The sequence below is a fragment of the Cynocephalus volans genome, chromosome 10 (assembly GCF_027409185.1).
Source record: "Cynocephalus volans isolate mCynVol1 chromosome 10, mCynVol1.pri, whole genome shotgun sequence".
Classification (NCBI taxonomy): domain Eukaryota; kingdom Metazoa; phylum Chordata; class Mammalia; order Dermoptera; family Cynocephalidae; genus Cynocephalus; species Cynocephalus volans.
In genome coordinates, this window is record NC_084469.1 from 26678747 (window position 1) to 26699536 (window position 20790).

Below are 20790 nucleotides of genomic sequence, written 5' to 3' on the forward strand. Positions count from 1 at the left end.
ACAAGCAACTTAAAATCTTTTTTGAATATTGGAGACAAACATTGATGGAGTAATTATTATTTATTGCCTTACTCACTGAACTCTTGTCAATAATACTGTATACTAATACAGGGAACCTCAAAAAGTTTGTGGGAAAATGAAATTAAAAGATAAAAATAAAAAGTATAAACTTTATTTCTCAACATAAGCTCCATAAAGTTCAAGACACTTTAGAAAAAAAGTGATGATATCAGCCATTTAGTCCATCACTAAAGAACTAAGGGTCCTAAGTCAATGCAGCATTGTTTTACATTATTAACTGAAGAAAAATATGTGCCCTTTAAAAAATTTTGAAGATTAGGAAACGAAAAGAAGTCAGAAGGAGCCAAATCAGCTCTGTAAGATGGATCCCTAATGGTTTCGCATCAGAACTCTCACAAAATTGCCCTTATTTGATAAGCAGAATGAGCAGGAGACATCTTGTGGTGGAGGGCTCTGGTGAAGCTTTCCCAGGTGTTTTTTTGCTAGAGCTTCGGCTATCTCTATAACACTTTCAAAATAAGCAGATGCTATTGTTCTTTGGCCCTCCAGAAAGTCAATAAGCAAAATTTCTTGAGCATCCCCCAAAACCGTTGCCATGATCTTTGCTCTTGACCAGTCCACTTTTGCTTTGACTGGAACACTTCTACCTCTTGGTAGTCATGGCTTTGATTGTGCTTTGTCTTCAGGATCATACTGGTAAAAGACATGTTTCATCACCTGTTTACAATTTTGAAGAAATGCTTCAGGATTTTCATCCCACTTGTTTAAAATCTCCATTGAAAGCTCTGCTCTTGTCTACAGCTGATCTGGGTGCAACAGTTTTGGCACCCATTGAATGGAAAATTTACTCAATTAATTTTATGGTCAGACTTTTGTAAGCTGAACCAATTGAGATGTCTGTAGTGTTGGCTGTTTCTGCTGTTAATTGTCATCCTCTTCAATTAGGTCATGAACAAGATTAATTTTTTCCTTGCAAATTGATGTGGATGGTCTGCCACTGCGGGCTTCATCTTCAATGTTATCTTGTCCTTTCTTAAAATGAGTTACCCGTTTGTACTGCTGATTTCTTTGGGGCATTGTCCTCATAAACTTTTCGTATAGCAACAGTGACTTCACCATTCTTCCTGCCAAGCTTCACTAGAAATTTGATGTTTGTTTTTGCTTCAATTTTAGCAGAATTCATGTTGCTCTGATAGGAGTTCTTTTCAAATTGATGTCCTATCCTTAGTGCCTCAGACTAGATCCTGTTCAGACAAGTTGTAACAAGTTAGTATGCGTTTATTTTGATGCAAAAAGCTTTTTCGATTCACCCGTAGTTTTTTTATAATGCGCATTTTCACGAACTTTTTGAAGACCTCTCTCTTATGTTACAGACTTCTAATGTTTTAAAAAATATCTTATTTGGTTTTCTAGATATAATGGAAGTCTTATTCATTTGCTCAGGGTCACCAAATACTCAGGTATAATAAATGCTCTCTTTAGAGCAGATAGAATGATGTTCTGGAATATGTTATAAAGAAGATGATCCAAGGGGCAAATAGGAAAGAGAGGTGGCTTAGAGAAAAGAAAAACAAAATGGAAAGTATGTTTTGGGGTTTGAATGAAAACAAACAAAAAAAGTAAATAGGCTTCCCTCATTTTACCTCAATATAGAATGAGTTGTGATATTTAAATACATTATGTGGGAGCAGTATTTTTAAATAAGATGTACAGTTTATCTTTGGAAAATGGTAAAGATTCATCGGTTGCTTTACATAGCTTTTTGTAGACTTGTAAGAAAGAATATAGTTTCTGCTTTTTTTCTATTCCCTTTCTATTCCCCCTCACACCAGTAGGCACGTGCCTTGATTTGTGAATGTGTTTTTAAAGGAAATAGCAATATGTTCACTTGATACTTTCCTTTACAATAGGTCTGATTATTTTCGCAACTTTGTAGATTCTTGCCTCCAGAAAATCCCTCAAGATCGTCCTACATCAGAGGAACTTTTAAAGGTCAGTCTATTACATTCCAAATCTGTTTTTACCCCTAAGAAATGATTTTAAAAGAATGTGTTTTATTATTCTTTGATTCTGAATCAGGATTAAATATGCTGTACTAGTTTGTACTAAAATACTAATTTTTAATACTGTTCTCTGAGAACTTTTCTTAGATATGAAGTTTTTTTTTTTTTAGATTGGTTAGCTGAGTTTACCATGTCTAAATAGAATATATAGTTAAAATTTCAAAATATTACCAAACGGCTAAATATTTTTATTTGCAAAAATATATTCATGAATTATAATTATAAATTTTAATTCATGTGGAACAATGTTTTATTTCAAAATTGGTTAAACATAGATCAACTTTGGATTTAATTTTTGTATGTATCACACTTTATATATTGATGTGTCCAATATTAATATAAAAGGAAGGTAAATGATGTATATTTATATAAATATGAGAGAAAAGAAACTTAAAAATGACATATTTTTGTTTCCTTTTTATGAAATATAGTTTTCTAACTTAGCAATGGAAAAAAAATTTTAATTATATAAGTTCTATCAGGTTTCAGTAGACTTGGTTGACAAATTTAAATACATAATTGGTATCTTCTTTCTGGTCTCAAAAAATTATTTTATTTGGGGGACCATCTTATGAATAGCAATAATAGTATTGTTGAATTTGATATAGTTCTTAAAAGATGTAGATTAGGCAATAATAAGTAGGATTTTACTTTATCTCTTTGGGAACCTATTTGATTTTTCACTGCAAGATTTAAGTAGACTATTTTTACACTAATCTTTTAGTATTTCAAAGTAGTTTATTTTCACTGATACACAGCAGTTAAATTAAAGCTACAAATAAAATGAACAGTCATATGTATATTTGATAATATTATTTGCAGCCACAGTATGTAGAAGGGTAATATAAAGTTTCATTAATGCTTGGGGAATTCCAGGCTGTAAGCTCACTCATAGTGTCAGAAATGAAAACCCGAATAAATAGACACTCACAGTAGCAACAAAAGCTTTAATGTAGCTGGGAATTATGTCAGTAAAAAATAAGCAAGGTCTATATGTTAAAAAAAAACTATCAAAAAATATATAAGGTTTAATTTTTTTGCATAAGAAGACTGAATTTTGTAAATAGTGGTACATACCAAGCTAGTGCAAAAGGAAGAATGTGGTTTCTTATGCTTGCCTAACAGCAAAAGAAGCCCTTCTAACTCATATAATAATAATTCATCCAACTGGGGTCAGATATTTGGTAATTAGATCCCAAGTCTGCATACAGTATTCATTTGGCTAGGTCATAATGGTCATAGTAATGCTGGTCATGGTATTGTCACAGCCCTATTTGAAATGATAGGAAATATCTGTCTTCTTGTCTTTTGGCCTAATTACATTTTTTGTCATAGTCCATCATGAAGGAAAAGAATTAATAGAAAAACATTTTCATGTATGAAATTATTTATCTCAGAATTAAAAATCAGAAATACCTGCTAAGGGGTTGACTGGTTAGCTCAGTTGGTTCGAGCATGGTGTTATGACACCAAGGACAAAGGTTTGGATCCCTGTACTGGCCAGCTGACAAAAACAAGCTAACAAATAAGAAGTACCTGTCCAGAATTAGGGTAATGGTTAAATAATTTTGGCACAAACATTTGATGAAATATTCTGCAGGTATGATATTTATGAGTTTGAAATAGCATACTACTTATGACAGTGAAAGAATAAAATACTGTATATATAGTTCAAATCTGCATAGAGAAGAAATAAATTTGAACTAACAGAGGTAAAAGTATAAGAATTCAAGGATATCTCATGGAACTCAAAGGAGGGCATAAGATGTCTTTCTGTGATCTGTATGCTAATTATGTATCTATAAAACAATTTATTATTATTATTATTTTTAAAAAATTTTTATTTTGTTGATATACAATGTGGTTGATTATTGTGGCCCATTACCGAAACCTCCCTCCCTCCACCCTCTCCTCCCTCCCACCCAACAATGTCCTTTCTGTTTGCTTGTCGTATCAGCTTCAAGTATCTGTAGTTGTTATGTCTTCTTCCCCGCCCCCAGTTTTGTGTGTGTGTGTGTGTGTGTGTGTGTGTGTGAATTTATTTATTTATTTTTAGCTCCCACCAATAAGTGAGAACATGTGGTATTTCTCTTTCTGTGCCTGACTTGTTTCACTTAATATAATTCTCTCAAGGTCCATCCATGTTGTTGCAAATGGCAGTATTTCATTTGTTTTTATAGCTGAGTAGTATTCCATTGTGTAGATATACCACATTTTCCGTATCCACTCATCCGATGATGGACGAGTTGGGCTGGTTTCAACTCTTGGCTATTGTAAAGAGTGCTGAAATGAACATTGGGGAACAGGTATACCTTCGACTTGATAATTTCCATTCCTCTGGGTATATTCCCAGCAGTGGGATACCTGGGTCATATGGTAGATCTATCTGTAATTGTTTGAGGAACCTCCATACCATTTTCCATAGAGGCTGGACCATTTTGCAGTCCCACCAACAATGTATGAGAGTTCCTTTTTCTCCGCAACCTCGCCAGCATTTATCGTTCAGAGTCTTTTGGATTTTAGCCATCCTAACTGGGGTGAGATGGTATCTCAGTGTGGTTTTGATTTGCATTTCCCGGATGCTGAGTGATGTTGAGCATTTTTTCATATGTCTGTTGGCCATTTGTATATCTTCCTTAGAGAAATGCCTACTTAGCTCTTTTGCCCATTGTTTAATTAGGTTGCTTGTTTTTTTCTTGTAAAGTTGTTTGAGTTCCTTGTATATTCTGGATATTAATCCTTTGTCAGGTGTATATTTTGCAAATATTTTCTCCCACTCTGTTGGTTGTCTTTTAACTCTGTTAATTGTTTCTTTTGCTGTGCAAAAGCTCTTTAGTTTCATATACTCCCATTTGTTTATTTTTCCTTTGGTTGCCCGTGCATTGGGGGTCGTATTCATGAAGTCTGTGTCCAGTCCTATTTCCTGAATGTTTCTCCTATGTTTTCTTTAAGAAGTTTTATTGTGTCAGGGTGTATATTTAATTCTTTAATCCATTTTGAGTTGACTTTAGTATATGGTGAGAGGTATGGGTCTAGTTTCATTCTCCTGCATATTGATATCCAGTTCTCCCAGCACCATTTGCTAAAGAGGCAGTCTCTTCCCCAGTGTATAGGCTTGGTGCCTTTGTCAAAGATCAAATGGCTGTAGGTGTGTGGGTTGATTTCTGGATTCTCTATTCCATTGATCAGTGTGTCTGTTTTTATACCAGTACCATACTGTTTTGGTTATTATAGCTTTGTAGTATAGTTTAAAGTCAGGTAGTGTTATGCCTCCCGCTTTATTTTTTTTGCTCAGCATTGCTTTGGCTATGTGTGGTCTTTTGTTATTCCATATAAATGTTTGGATAGTTCTTTCCATTTCTGAGAAAAATGTCATTGGAATTTTGATGGAGAGTGCATTGAATTTGTATATCACTTTGGGTAGTATGGACATTTTCACTATGTTGATTCTTCCAATCCAAGAGCATGGAATATCTTTCCATCTTCTTGTATCCTCTCTAATTTCTCTCAGCAGTGGTTTGTAGTTCTCATTATAGGGATTTTTGACATCCTTGGTTAACTCAATTCCTAAGTATTTTATTTTTTTGGTGGCTATTGTAAATGGGCAGGCTTTCTTGATTTCTCGTTCTGCATGTTCACTATTGGAGAAAAGAAATGCTACTGATTTTTGTGTGTTGATTTTGTGTCCTGCTACTGTGCTGAAATCATTTATCACCTCCAAGAGTTTTTTTGTAGAGGCTTTCGGCTGTTCGATATATAGGATCATGTCATCTGCAAACAGGGACAGTTTGACTTCCTCTTTTCCAATCTGGATGCCCTTTATTTCCTTCTCTTCTCTGATTGCTCTAGCTACTACTTCCAACACTATGTTGAATAGGAGATCTTTCCCGAGAAAGATCTACACAGTACTACAAAGGCACCCAGAGCGACCGGTCGTCTGTGCCTAGCAGAAAACTGGTAGACTTCCTGGGCGAGGCGGTGCCGAGCAGGGTCTTGAAGGCCCAGCTGATAGACGAGGGTTGCAGAAGACATGCCCCAGCCCAGCACAGTGTGCACAGAGTGGGGAGACGTGCGGCCAGGGAGGCGGAGACTCGAGAGAAACCACACACCCTGTGGGGTGGCCACTGCATGATCCAACAGCCTGGGCCAGAGCACATGGAACAGGGAGAAGTCCTGCACAGGAAGTGAAAGCTCAACAGAGATCACACACCCTGTGGTACGTGATTCACCAGCCCAGCAGAGTCCAAGCTGACCAGAAAGGTGGCTCCCGGGAGAAGCCCAAGACCCGAGGCAACCACACACACAAGGCACTAGAGGCCAACTGAGCAGCCACGGAGGTAGCCATACGAAATTGGCAACCACAGCAACATCCTAGTTATTCATTAGTCTCAAACCGGTGGAATGTGAAACCCCCTGCCACAATGAATAAACATCAAAAAAAAGATACCAGAAATACAAAAAATCAAGAAAGTACACCACCAAAAGTTAATAAATCTCAAACTCTAGATCCTATAGAACAAGAAGCCCTTGAAATGACTGACAAGGAATTTCGAGTGATAATTCTAAGGAAACTGAATGAGATACAAGAAAACACAGCTAGACATCATGATGAAATGAGGAAAAGTATACAGGATCTGAAAGAGGAAATGTACAAGGAAATCAATGTCCTGAAAAAAAATGTAGCAGAACTTGCTGAACTGAAGAAGTTATTCAGCAAAATAAAAAACACAATGGAGAGTTTAACCAGCAGGCTTGTCGAAGTTGAAGAGAGAACCTCTGAACTTGAAGATGGGCTATTTGAAATAACACAAGCAGACAAAAAGAAAGAAAAAAGAATCAAGGACATGGAAGAAAATCTGAGAGAGATATCAGACAACCTTAAGGGCTCAAATATCCGAGTCATGGGTATTCCAGAAGGGGAGGAAAATGGAGATTCCATTGAAAACATATTCAACAAAATAGTGGCAGAAAACTTCCCAGGTATAGGAAAAATCACAGATCTTCAGATCCAGGAAGCTCAACGATCTCCAAACGTATTCCACCCAAAAAGGCCTTCTCCAAGACATGTCATAGTCAAATTGGCAAAACTCAGAGACAAAGAGAGAATCTTAAAAGCTGCAAGAGAGAAGCGTCAAATCACCTATAAGGGAGCCCCAATCAGGCTAACATCAGACTTTTCATCACAAACCCTAAAAGCTAGAAAGGAATGGGATGATATTTTCAAAATACTAAAAGACAAAGATTGCCAGCCAAGAATACTTTACCCTGCAAGGCTATGCTTCCGAAATGAAGGGCAAATAGTATATTTCTCAGACAAACAAAAACTGTGGGAGTTCACTACCACACGACCACCCTTACAAGAAATCCTCAAGGGAGTACTGGGTTTGGTTCCTGAAAAATAACTACCACTGCCATAAAAACCCAAGAAAAATCAGTACCCACTAGTATAATAAAAATGGCATTCATGAAGAGAAAACAAGCAAACAAAAACGCTACTACAACCTAAGGAAACAACAAACACAGAAACCAAACAGTAAATCAGAAAGCAAGGAAGAAAAGACACCTAAGACAACCAAACAACCAACAAAATGCTAGGAATCAATCAACACCTTTCAATAACAACTCTTAATGTAAAAGGCTTAAATTCCCCAATCAAAAGACACAGACTGGCTGACTGGATCGAAAAGGAGGACCCTACTATATGCTGCCTACAAGAGACCCACCTCACCCATAAAGATTCACACAGACTAAGAGTGAAAGGATGGAAAAAGATTTACCATGCAAACAAAAAAGAAAAACGAGCTGGAGTAGCTATTCTTATATCTGACAAAATAGACTTTAAACTAAAAACCATAAAAAGAGACAATGAGGGACACTACTTAATGATAAAAGGACTGATCCATCAAGAAGACATAACAATCGTAAATATGTACGCACCCAATGTTGGAGCAGCCAGATTTATAAAACAAACTCTATTAGACCTAAAGAAGGAAATAGACACTAATACCATAATAGCAGGGGACCTGAACACCCCACTGTCAATATTAGACAGATCATCTAGGCAAAGAATCAGTAGAGAAACACAGGATCTAAACAAGACTCTAGACCAGTTGGAATTGGCAGATATCTACAGAACATTCCACCCAACAACCTCAGAATATTCATTCTTCCCATCAGCACATGGATCATTCTCCAGGATAGATCACATATTAGGTCACAAATCAAGTCTCAATAAATTCAAAAAAATTGGAATTATCCCATGTATCTTCTCAGACCACAATGGATTAAAACTAGAAATTAATAACAAACAAAACTCTGGAAACTATACAAACACATGGAAATTAAACAGCATTCTACTTAATGACATATGGGTCCAAGAAGAAATCAAGCAGGAAATCAAAAAATTTATTGAAACTAATGAAAACAATGATACATCATACCAAAACCTGTGGGATACTGCAAAAGCAGTATTGAGGGGGAAATTTATTGCATTAAACGCTCACTTCAGAAGAATGGAAAGATGGCAAGTGAACAACCTAACACTTCACCTTAAAGAACTAGAAAAACAAGAACAATCCAAACCTAAATTTAGCAGACGGAAAGAAATCATTAAGATCAGAGCAGAACTAAATGAAATTGAAAACCAAAAAACAATTCAAAAGATCAACGAATCAAAAAGTTGGTTTTTTGAAAAGATAAATAAAATTGACAAACCATTAGCATGGCTAACAAAAAAAAAAAGAGAGAAGACTCAAATAACAAAAATTAGAAATGAAAAAGGTGATATTACAACTGATTCATCTGAAATACAAGGAATCATTCAAGACTACTATAAACAACTATACGCTAACAAATCTGAAAATCTGGAGGAAATGGATAAATTTCTGGACACACAGAATCTCCCAAAACTGAACCATGAAGAGGTAGAAAATTTGAACAGACCAATAACAATAAAGGAGATTGAAGCTGTTATCAGAAGGCTCCCAACAAAGAAAAGCCCAGGACCAGATGGATTCACAGCAGAATTTTACCAAACATTCAAAGAGGAATTGACACCAATTCTTTACAAACTATTCCAAAAGATTGAAATGGACGCAAATCTCCCAAACTCATTCTATGAAGCAAACATCATCCTGATACCAAAACCAGGTAAAGATATAACCAAAAAAGGAAACTACAGGCCGATATCCTTGGTGAATATAGATGCAAAAATCCTCACTATAATACTAGCAAACAGAATACAGCAACACATACGAAAAATTATTCATCACGATCAAGTGGGATTCATCCCAGGGATGCAAGGTTGGTTCAACATACGCAAATCAATAAATGTGATACAACATATTAATAAACTCCAACACAAGGACCATATGATCATCTCTATAGATGCTGAAAAAGCATTTGATAAAGTTCAGCACTCATTCTTGACAAAGACCCTCTATAAGTTAGGTATAGAGGGAAAGTATCTCAACATAATTAAAGCCATATATGCCAAACCCACTGCCAATATCATCCTGAATGGGGAAAAGCTGAAAGCTTTTCCTTTAAGAACAGGAACTAGACAAGGATGCCCACTCTCACCACTCCTATTCAACATAGTGTTGGAAGTAGTAGCCAGAGCAATTAGAGAAGAGAAGGAAATAAAGGGCATCCAGATTGGAAAAGAGGAAGTCAAACTGTTCCTGTTTGCAGATGACATGATCCTATATATCGAACAGCCTAAAACCTCTACAAAAAAACTGCTGGAATTGATAAAAGATTTCAGCACAGTAGCAGGATACAAAATCAACACACAAAAATCAGTAGCATTTCTTTTCTCCAATAGTGAATATGCAGAACGAGAAATCAAGAAAGCCTGCCCATTTATAATAGCCACCAAAAAAATAAAATACTTAGGAATTGAGTTAACCAAGGAGGTGAAAAATCTCTATAATGAGAACTACAAACCACTGCTGAGAGAAATTAGAGAGGATACAAGAAGATGGAAAGATATTCCATGCTCTTGGATTGGAAGAATCAACATAGTGAAAATGTCCATACTACCCAAAGTGATATACAAATTCAATGCACTCCCCATCAAAATTCCAATGACATTTTTCTCAGAAATGAAAAAAACTATCCAGACATTTATATGGAACAATAAAAGACCACGCATAGCCAAAGCAATGCTGAGCAAAAGAAATAAAGCGGGAGGCATAACACTACCTGACTTTAAGCTATACTACAAAGCTATAATAACCAAAACAGTATGGTACTCGCATAAAAACAGACACACTGACTAATGGAATAGAATAGAGAATCCAGAAATCAACCCACACACCTACAGCCATCTGATCTTTGACAAAGGCACCAAGCCTGTTCACTGGTGAAGGGACTGCCTCTTCAGCAAATGGTGCTGGGGAATTTAAGCCTTATACATTAAGAGTTGTTATTGAAAAGAGTTGATTTATTCCTAGCATTTTATTGATTGATTGATTGTCTTAGGTGTCTTTTGTTCCTTGCTTTCTGATTTACTGTTTGTTTTCTGTGTTTGTTGGTTCCTTAGGTTGTAGATAGCCTTTTTGTTTGTTTGTTTTCTCTTCATGAATGCCATTTTTATTATACTAGTGGGTTTTGATTTTTCTTGGGTTTTTATGGCAGTGGTAGTTATTTTTCAGGAACCAAACCAAGTACTCCCTTGAGAATTTCTTGTTGTAGTGAACTCCTGTATGTTTTGTTTGTCTGAGAATATACCATTTGCCCTTCATTTTGGAAGGATAGCCTTGCAGGGTAGCGTATTCTTAGCTGACAATCTCTGTCTTTTAGTATCTTGAATATATCATCCCATTCCTTTCTGGCTTTTAGGGTTTGTGATGAAAAGTCTGATTTTTAGCCTGATTGGGGCTCCCTTATAGGTGATTTGATGCTTCTCCCTTGCAGCTTTTAAGATTCTCTCTTTGTCTTTGAGTTTTGCCAATTTGACTATAACATGTCTTTGAGAAGACCTTTTTGGGTTGAATACGTTTGGAGATCATTGAGCTTCCTGGATCTGAAGATCTGTGATTTTTCCTATACCTGAGAAGTTTTCTGCCACTATTTTGTCGAATGTGTTTTCAGTGTAATCTCCTTTTTCCTTCCCTTCTGGAATACCCATGACTCGGATATTTGAGCGCTTAAGGTTGTCTGATATCTCTCTCAGATTTTCTTCAATGTCTTTGATTCTTTTTTCTTTCTTTCTTTTTTTTTTTTTTGTCTGCTTGTGTTATTTCAAACAGCCCATCTTCAAGTTCAGAGGTTCTCTCTTCAACTTCCGTAAGCCTGCTGGTTAAACTCTTCCTTGTGTTTTTTATTTTTCTGAATAACTTCTTCAGTTTGGCAAGTTCTGGTAAATTTTTTTTCAGGACATTGATTTCCTTGTACATTTCCTCTTTCAGGTCCTGTATACTTTTCCTCCTTTCATCATGATGTCTAGCTGAGTTTTCTTGTATCTCATTCAGTTTCCTTAGAATTATCACTCAAAATTCCTTGTCAGTCATTTCAAGGGCTTCTTGTTCTATAGGATCTAGAGCTTGAGAGTTATTATCCTTTGGTGGTGTACTTTCTTGATTTTTCGTATTTCTGGTATCTTTTTTTTTTATGTTTATTCATTGTGGCAGGGGGTTTCACATTCCACAAGTTTGACACTGTTGACTGACTAAGATGTTGCTGTGGTTGCCAATTTGGTATGGCTACCTCAGTGACTGCTCAGTTGGCCTCTAGTGCCTTGCGTGTGTGGTTGCCTTGGGTCTTGGGCCTCTCCGGGTAGCCACCTCTCTGGTCAGCTTGGACTCTGCTGGTCTGCTGTATCATGGGGCGGTACTACAGGGTGTGTGGTGTCTGCTGAGCTTCCACCTCCCGTGTGGGACTTCTCCCTGATCTGTGCGCTCTGGCCCGGGCTGCTGGGATGCACCAAGGCACCGCAGAGCATGTGGTCTCTGCAGAGTTTCCCCTTCCCCTGCAGGATGTCTCCCTGCTCTGTGCGCGCTAGGCTGGGCTTGGAATGGAGCCGGGTGGCAGCGGCGAAGCCTACCTGCTGCTGGATCACGCCGTGGCGGCCCCACCACAGGGTGTGTGGTTTCTGCGGAGCCTCCGCCTCCCTTGCCAGACGTCTCCTCACTCTGTGCGCTCCGGGCTGGGCTGGGAATGGAGCCGGGTGGCGGCGGTAAAGCTTATCTGCCGGATTGTGCCGTGCGACGGCGTCCCCGCAGGGCATGTAGTCTCCGTGGAGCTTCTGCCTCTCCCGCTGGACGTCTCTCCGGTTCCATATGCACTTGATGTTATGTTTTTATAGTTTAAATCGGTTGATTTGTGGGAGAGAGTGACGCTAGGGACCGTCTATTCCGCCATCTTGACCGGAAGTCCAAACAATTTCTATACATAGAAAATTTCTGAAAGAAATATATGTCAAAATGTAACAGTGATAATCCTAATGGTAGAACGGTTCTTTCTACTTTTCTGTATTTGATAAGGTTAACCTTTATTAAATGTTAGTGATAAAAATCACTAATAAAGTAATGGCTTTTAATTCACTGTTAGGGTTTTATGAAGTATATTGTTTATGTGACGCATATAAAGGAACCAATAATATCTAATATCTAAATACATTTCTGTTGAAACCTAATGTAACTCAAGAACTTTTGCATGAAATCATCGGTTCTTAGAATATGTGAACTTTTGTTGAGGACTCTGATTGGAGTTAATTCTTAGTGTTTAGACCCTTTGATTATTTCAACTCTCCATTTTCAGTTGGCCAACAAAAGTATTATGTTCAAAGTTTTTATAAAATGTACAAGAGTAGTTATGGAGGCACAGAGTATATGTATGTAAATGATAATTTTGTATACATAAGAAGTCAGAAGTGTAATAGAATTGGTTATAGATTATGTGCATTATCTATCGTGGCATGGTAACTGTAGGGTCTGAGAACAGGTACATTTGCACTAATTGAAAAAAAAAAAGTTTCAACGTGCCTTTTACCTTCTACCCTATCCAGCACATGTTTGTTCTTCGGGAGCGCCCTGAAACAGTGTTAATAGATCTCATTCAAAGGACAAAGGATGCAGTAAGAGAGCTGGACAATCTGCAATATCGAAAGATGAAGAAACTCCTTTTCCAGGAGGCACATAACGGACCAGCAGTAGAAGCACAGGAAGAAGAAGAGGTAATACCTATAAAATGACTCAAATATTGAGTTCTCTTTATTGGTTTCTTTTCTTTTGCAACTTACCCTACCAAGAATTTTCCTTTGTTATCAATGGTTTCCAAGTTCTGCTTTCTTAATACTGGTCCTGTAAGATCCCAGTTAGGAAAAAAAGTCTTTAGTCATATTAGATTGCATACCCTAATCCTAACCCCTTTATGATGCATACTGGCATAATGAAGGCGCTGAGATGTCTTTATTAAAGAAACCTGTTTAACTTTTAAAATCTGGTCCCTCTCACATTTCTTGGCCACTGAACTCTTTATGGACTAATTGTCCATTTTTATGGGACATGCTTCTGGGAGTATAGTACTTGAAATGACAGACTCTGAAAGTTGATGGTACTCACTCAGAAGTCATTAGAAAGTTACCAGGTATTCTACTGCCACCACGGAAACTTGATTCCTTTTAGTTCTGCATAATTTCATTCCATCTACACCATTCTAAAATATTCATATTACAGATGAGGAAAGCAAAGCTCAGAGTGGTTAACTAACTCACTGTAGGTAGAAGCACATGGGTTCAAATTCATATTCTTCTCACTCTTAAGGCCAAGTTCTTTCTTTGTTGCCTTTTAGGGAGAATAGAATACAGATTTTCTATAGAAGTGTTACAGAACTTCCTCATTAGGAAATATACATATAAAGTGTATTATGTGTGAAGCTATCTTTTGTCCTCTAAATATTTAAGTTTTCTTTTTTGCCCCTGTCAGAAGTCTAACTCTTTGATTCTTTTCTTTGCTTTCTAGTGAGAGAGATCACTTTGCATTCTGAAACCATAAGCAGAAATTACTTACTTTTCTTTTCAATAGCACTGACTAATGAACTATACAATACAGGACTTTATTAGGACTTTTTACAGTTTTTGTTTTTTGGGTTTTTTTGATTGTATTTTAGTTCTTATGATATTCATTAGAAAATTGTTTTAGACTATCTTGGTAGAAAGATATATGAAAAACTTTAATAAAGTTGTGAAATTAATAAAATTCTATGTTGTTAAATCTTTAACAGCATCTCTTTTAGGCTAGGGATATAAGAAAAGTCCCTATTACGTATACCATGTGCCTGTATTTATTAAATTCTAAATGTCTTATAGAATTTTGATCTGGTAAGATTACTATAATGTTGGTGCCCAGATACCATGGCTGCCTGGTTATTTCAGGAAGACATTCTTGTGATTGTGATTGAATATATATGTAATGTGTAATTCTTAGTTTACGCAAGAATACACGGGAATTAACACTAAGGTCAAGAGTTTGGTCCCAAACTGGCCAGTTACCTCAACCCCCAAATAGATAGAATTAATACTAAATTATTTGGTGGTAGAGGCTGGTCTGTTAGCTCAGTTGGTTAGAGCACGGTGTTCTAACACCAAGGTCAAGGACTCAGATCCAAATAAATAAATAAATAAATATAAGTAATTTGGTGGGAAAAAGATAATCTAGAGTCTATATTTTTAGAAAGAATCTACATATTAAAGGCTTCAACAAATAATTACAACTAATTTGTGACAAAAATATGATAAATGTGTGAAGTGATTGATATTTTAGCTCTCCTGACCTGATTATTGTACAACATGTACATGTATCATCATATCAGATTGTACTCCATAAGTATGTACAATTACAATGTGTAAGTTAAAATTTAAAAAAAAAAAAGAAAAACAACTAAAAGAGGTATTTATAGGATATTTTTTTAAAGGAGAGATTTGTATTAACTATGAGAATCATTGAGAAATAAGCAGAATCTCTGTATATATCGCATGAGATGTATTGTAGAAATGGTTTTCAAAAAATGTCATACAGTTTAGAGAAAATACTACACTTTGGAAATCACCCAAATCTGATCAACTGTCGTTTTTTACACAATTGGTTGGGATTTTTTGTTATTTACTTGGTCATTTTTGTTTGTTTTTCTACCAGTTAACAGTTGATAAACTTCCTGGTCTTGGCAAAGAAAGGAAATTTCTCATGATAGAACTCTAATTTTCTTTCTGATGACTCTATGCCGAGAGGTGTGCTATGTATTTATAATCAAGAATTCAGAAGAAATATAGATATTTGACTCTAATGCTCTTTTCCCTTAGGAACAAGATCATGGTGTTGGCCGGACAGGAACAGTGAATAGTGTTGGAAGTAATCAGTCTATTCCTAGTATGTCCATCAGTGCCAGCAGCCAAAGTAGTAGTGTTAATAGTCTTCCAGATGCTTCAGACGACAAGAGTGAGCTAGACATGATGGAGGGAGACCACACAGTGATGTCTAACAGTTCTGTCATCCATTTAAAACCTGTGAGTATTTGGATTTCAGTGAAAAAATGTCAACTTTGTGAAATAATTTTCTTCATCTGATTAGTTTAAGAGAAGAAGGTTTTCTTTGAAGTTTGGAACATTTTTAAAAATGGCAGTAGTCTTGTTAATTCCTAATCTGTTATCTGCATTTAGAAAACCAGTTTTGAGAGTACAAAAAAGAATGGGGAACAGTTTTTAAATCTTAGAAGAAACATATACAGAAATACTATATAATTTACTATCTGAACTTACTTATGTGGAAAATAAAATATTAAAAAATAGGAAGGATACACATGAAATTCATCATAATGATTGCCTTTGGGGAGTGAAAAAATGGTTAAGGGTGGGTGATGATCAAAAGTGACTTGCATTATCCATGTTTGTGTCTTTAAAATAAAACTGAGTGTAGTTGTGGAAAAGTATATACTCTGGATTTAGGAAATGTGGGTGTTTGTTACATTATTCTTTGCACTTTTGAGTGCACAGAAATATTGGAAAGTCTGGTAACTCCTCTTAGCAATTAAAGGGAATGCTTCCTTTTTAACTTCACAGCTAAAAAGTTATTGGGCATAATGGCTAAGAGGTGGAAAAAATCCAAATGTTCGTCAACAGATGAATGGATAAACAAACTGTGGTATATGTGTCCAATCGAATATTACTCAGCTATAAAAAGGAATGAACACCAAGGCCCAGGTTTCAATCCCTGTACCAGCCAGCCACAAAAAAATAAATAAAATAAATAAAAAATAAATAACAATAAAAAAGAATGAAGTTCTGATATGTGTTGCAATATGGATGAATCTCAAAAACGTGCTAAGTGACATAAGCCAGACACAAAGGACAAATCTTCTATAATTAAACTTATGTGAAATATCTAAAGTAGGCAAATTCATAGAGACAGAAAGTAGATTAGAGGTTATCAGAGGCTGGGTAGAGGGCAAAATGGAGAGTTATTGCTAATGGATATAGAGTTTGTTTGGGGTGATAAAAAAAGTTCTGGAAATAGTGGTGATTGTTGTACAACACTGAGGATGTATTATGCCACTTAACATGGTTAAGATGGCAAATTTTTGTTACATATATTTTGTCACACACAGACACACACACAAAAGCTATTAGGAATGGTTTGGTTAACTAGTTGTGTTATTCAGGGCAAAATAATATTTAATTTTTATATTCTTAGATGATGGAATCAATCATAAAAAAAATTACTTCCACAATTAGTGGGTTGCTATTTAACTGACTTCCTCTTCAGTTAATGAATTGAGGTATACAAGGAAAGACATCAGTTCTTACATTTTTTTTTTTTACTGTTTTTTGATTACTTATCTTAGACAGATGGCAGAAATATTAAGAAGATAGTTGAAGCTATATTGCTTCTACAACTTAAGAGTCTTTGAGTAATTGGTTTTTTTATTGCTATTTAAGATACTAGCTACATGTTTCATTATCTTTGTTTTTAAGTTATATTAAAGCTTTTCAATTTTGCATACAGTGGTAGAATATAAATGTAGCCATGTATGTTTTCTTATTCTAAATCTACGTACTATTACGTATACTGTGGAAATACTTTCTCCTAATTCTAATTACGTTGAAAATAAAATGTCATCATTTCTGTTTTTTGACTTTTTAAAATTTGTCTTTGAGATTTAATCAAGTTTTTGTCTTTAAACTTTAAATTCTTTGAAGGTTCAAACAAGCTATTTTTGTTCACCTTATATGATACTGTCCTTCTTTGCCTAGGAGGAGGAAAATTACAGAGAAGAAGGAGATTCTAGATCAAGAGCATCAGATCCACAATCTCCACCCCAAGTATCTCGTCACAAATCACACTATCGTAATCGAGAACATTTTGCTACAATACGGACAGCATCACTGGTATGTACTTCCCCTGAATTAGAGAGAAATATGTTTTTCGCGTTGGACCGTGGCAGTATAGACTTAAGTATAATTGTATCTTATTTTTTGTATTTGGGTTAAGTTTCAAAACATTCATTCAATATTTACATGCCTATTATGAGAAAGATATTATGCAAAGCACTCTGAGAAATGTTCAACTAGTAATGTCTTTAAGACATACACAAATAAGTAATACGTTAGAATATATTAAATGTTGAAGAGAGCTACAAGGTACTAAATAGGAACTCGGGTAACTTTTGATTAGGGGTCGTAAAGATAGTACTTATGAAATAAATACTTTAAGCATTTAAAATTACTAGGTTTTAGAGATAGGGAGAAAGGAAATGGTATTTCCACATGAGAAGAATTGACGATAAGGGAATATATTCTGTGAGGCTAACCAGAAAGAGGGGATTGTTTGGAAATGGCAGATAATCCAATTTGATATACTCTGTCATTCTGATTTTCCAAATAACAATAGGTATGGATTGTTCATCCATTACAAAGACATTATACTGGGATACTTAAAACCCTGATTGGTCACATAAGTAGGACCAAAGCATGATAAAGAGCACTAGGTGATAGAGAGAAACTCCATTAAAATTTCGTAAGAAAAGTAGGCTATTAGAAAATATGATGGGAAAAAAAAGACATGGGAGTTATCTGAGTTGTCAACTACATTATCAGATTTTATAAATCCCATGCTGTGGCCCATGAATCTGTATGACATGTGGGGTTAGGAATGCAGTCCCCTACTGTAAGTCATGTTATTCCTACTATTCTGCAGCATGTAAATAACTCTTTGAACAGAGCAAGTGGCAAAGATTGCTTAATATTCTTATGACTAATTTGATAAATACTTAGAGAGGAGGGGCCAATGCAGGGGGAAACCTCTTTGTGACTTAGCGTGTATTATGTTTCCCAAGCAAGTCTTCTGTCCCAAATTTTGACTTCCTCAAATTAATTAAGAACACCTTTAAGTTATGGATTTAGTGAATCAAAAACCTGGAAGAGATTTGTAGCCTTAAACCCAGTAATTCTATTTATTTGAGATAAAATATTCAGAGTATATAGTTTTTTTTTACAAATAAGCACAACTATATTATTCATTATAAGTATTATGTACCATAACTCAGTCTACCTTCTGCCTTGGATATTTGTCATACAATAATGTGCACAGATCTTAGATATTCAATTTGAAGAATTTTTACAGTTGTACACACCTGTAATCCCAGAAAGTTCTCTTTAACTCCTTTTTAGTTAATTCCTCACTCCCAAGACCATCACTTTCTGTTTCTTCACCATTGTTAGTTTGAATGTTTTTAGATTTCATTTAAGTGGAATCACACAGAATGTACTGTTTTTTTGGTCTGGTTTATTTTGCTCAGATTAATGTTTTATTTTTTAAAATAAACTTTATTGTATATTTGAGGTTTACAACATGATGTTATAGGATGCAAATAGCAAAATGGTTACTGTAGTGAAGCAGATTAATGTTACCATCTCACATAGATACTTTTCTGTGACAAGAGGATCTAAAGTCTAGTTAAAATTTTCTTATTTTAGAAGAAATTTACAAAAAGACAAAAATCTAACACAATGCAGTTTTATTAACTTTAGTCCTCATGTTGTGTGTTAAATCTCTACCATGCTTTTTTTGGTGGGGGGACAGCTTTTATGGGGATCAAAATGCATTTAATCTCTAAATTTAGTCATCCTACATATCTGTTTTGTATCCTTTGACTATGGAGAGCCACATGTCTTCTTCCCACCCTCCACCTGTGGTAGCTATTGTTTCATTCTCTCTGTGTATTTAAGCTCCTTCTTTTATTATTACTTTTTTTTATATAACACATAAAAGTGAGACTATGCAATTTTTTCTTTCTGTTTCTGGCTTATTTCACTTAGCATAATGTCCTCCAGGCACATCTATGTTGTGGCAAACAGCAGAGTCTTTTTCTTTTTTAAGGCTGAATAATATTCCATTCTATATATGAGTATATGCCACATTTTGTTTATGCCACATTTGTTTATGGACATTTAGGTTATTTCTATATCTTGGCTATTGTGAATAATGCAATGAACATGGGAGTGCAGATATCTTTGTGAGGTAGTGATTTCATCTCCTTTGGGTATATGCCCAGAGGAGGGATTGCTGGGTTGTATGGTAGTTCTATTTTTAATTTAGGAACCTCCATACATAGCCTCCTTAGTGGTTGTACCAATCTATATTCCCACCAGCAGTGTACTAGAGTTCCCTTTTCTCCACACTGTTGTCAACATCTGTTATCTCTTGTCTTTGATAATAACCATCCTTAACAGGTATGAGGTGACATCTCATATTGGTTTTAATTTGCATTTTCATGAGGATTACTGATGTTGAGCACCTTTTCATATTCAGATTAATGTTTTTGACATTTATACTTTTTGTTGTGTTTATGAAAGTTCATTCTTTTTTATTGCTATAAATAGTTTACCATAGTGTGAATATAATACAGTTTGTTTATCCATTCTTCTATTGATACACATTTGATTTGTTTCACATTTTGGGCTATTATGCAAAATATTGCTATAAACATTTGTGGCCAAGTCTTTATGTGAACATGATGTTTTAATTTCTTTTGGGTAAATACCTAAAGGTAGAATTGAGGGATTGTAGGGTTTAACTTTATAAGAAACTGTCAATTCTCCAAAGTGGTTGTACTATTTCACACACCCATTAGCAGTATAGAGTTCCAGTTGGTCCACTTCCTTTTCGACATTTGGTGTTGTCAATCTTTTTTATTTTAGTCATTCTGGTAGGTGTGAAATAGAATGTCATTGTGGTTTTAATTTGCATTTCCCAATAACTAAAAATGTCACCATTATCACCTTTTCATGTGCTTATTGTTTGTTCATATATCTTCTTTAGTGAAGTGTCTCTTTAAGTCTTTTGCCCGATTTTTTATTCGGTTTTTCATCTTTTTAATATTGATCGTAGGATTTTTTAAAATGTAGTCTGGATACAGGGACCACTTCTCATATATCTTGCAAATATTTTTTCTCAATCTGTGATTTGCTTATTCCTACTCTTACTATTGTCTTGATGAAAAATTAAAATTAAAAAAATTTAAAATCCAATTCAAACAACATAATTTAAAAATTGACAAAGGACTTAGATATTTCTCAAAAAATGTTATACAGATGTTCAACAAGCACATGAAAAGATGATCCACATCACTAATTGTTAGGGAAATGCAAATCAAAACTACATTGAGATACCACCCTATACCTATTAGGATGGCTGCTATCAAAAAACAG

General features: G+C 35.3%; 1 protein-coding gene across 1 annotated transcript in view; it reads left to right on the forward strand.

Moving 5' to 3' along the window:
* TAOK1 (TAO kinase 1) overlaps positions 1 to 20790 on the forward strand; it is a 150542-nt gene that overhangs the window by 103109 nt on the left and 26643 nt on the right. The window contains exons 10-13 of the mRNA XM_063111080.1: positions 1932 to 2013; positions 13096 to 13263; positions 15388 to 15591; positions 17335 to 17469. Of these exons, the coding sequence (XP_062967150.1) occupies positions 1932 to 2013; positions 13096 to 13263; positions 15388 to 15591; positions 17335 to 17469 (589 nt within the window). The remainder of the gene's footprint in view (positions 1 to 1931; positions 2014 to 13095; positions 13264 to 15387; positions 15592 to 17334; positions 17470 to 20790) is intronic.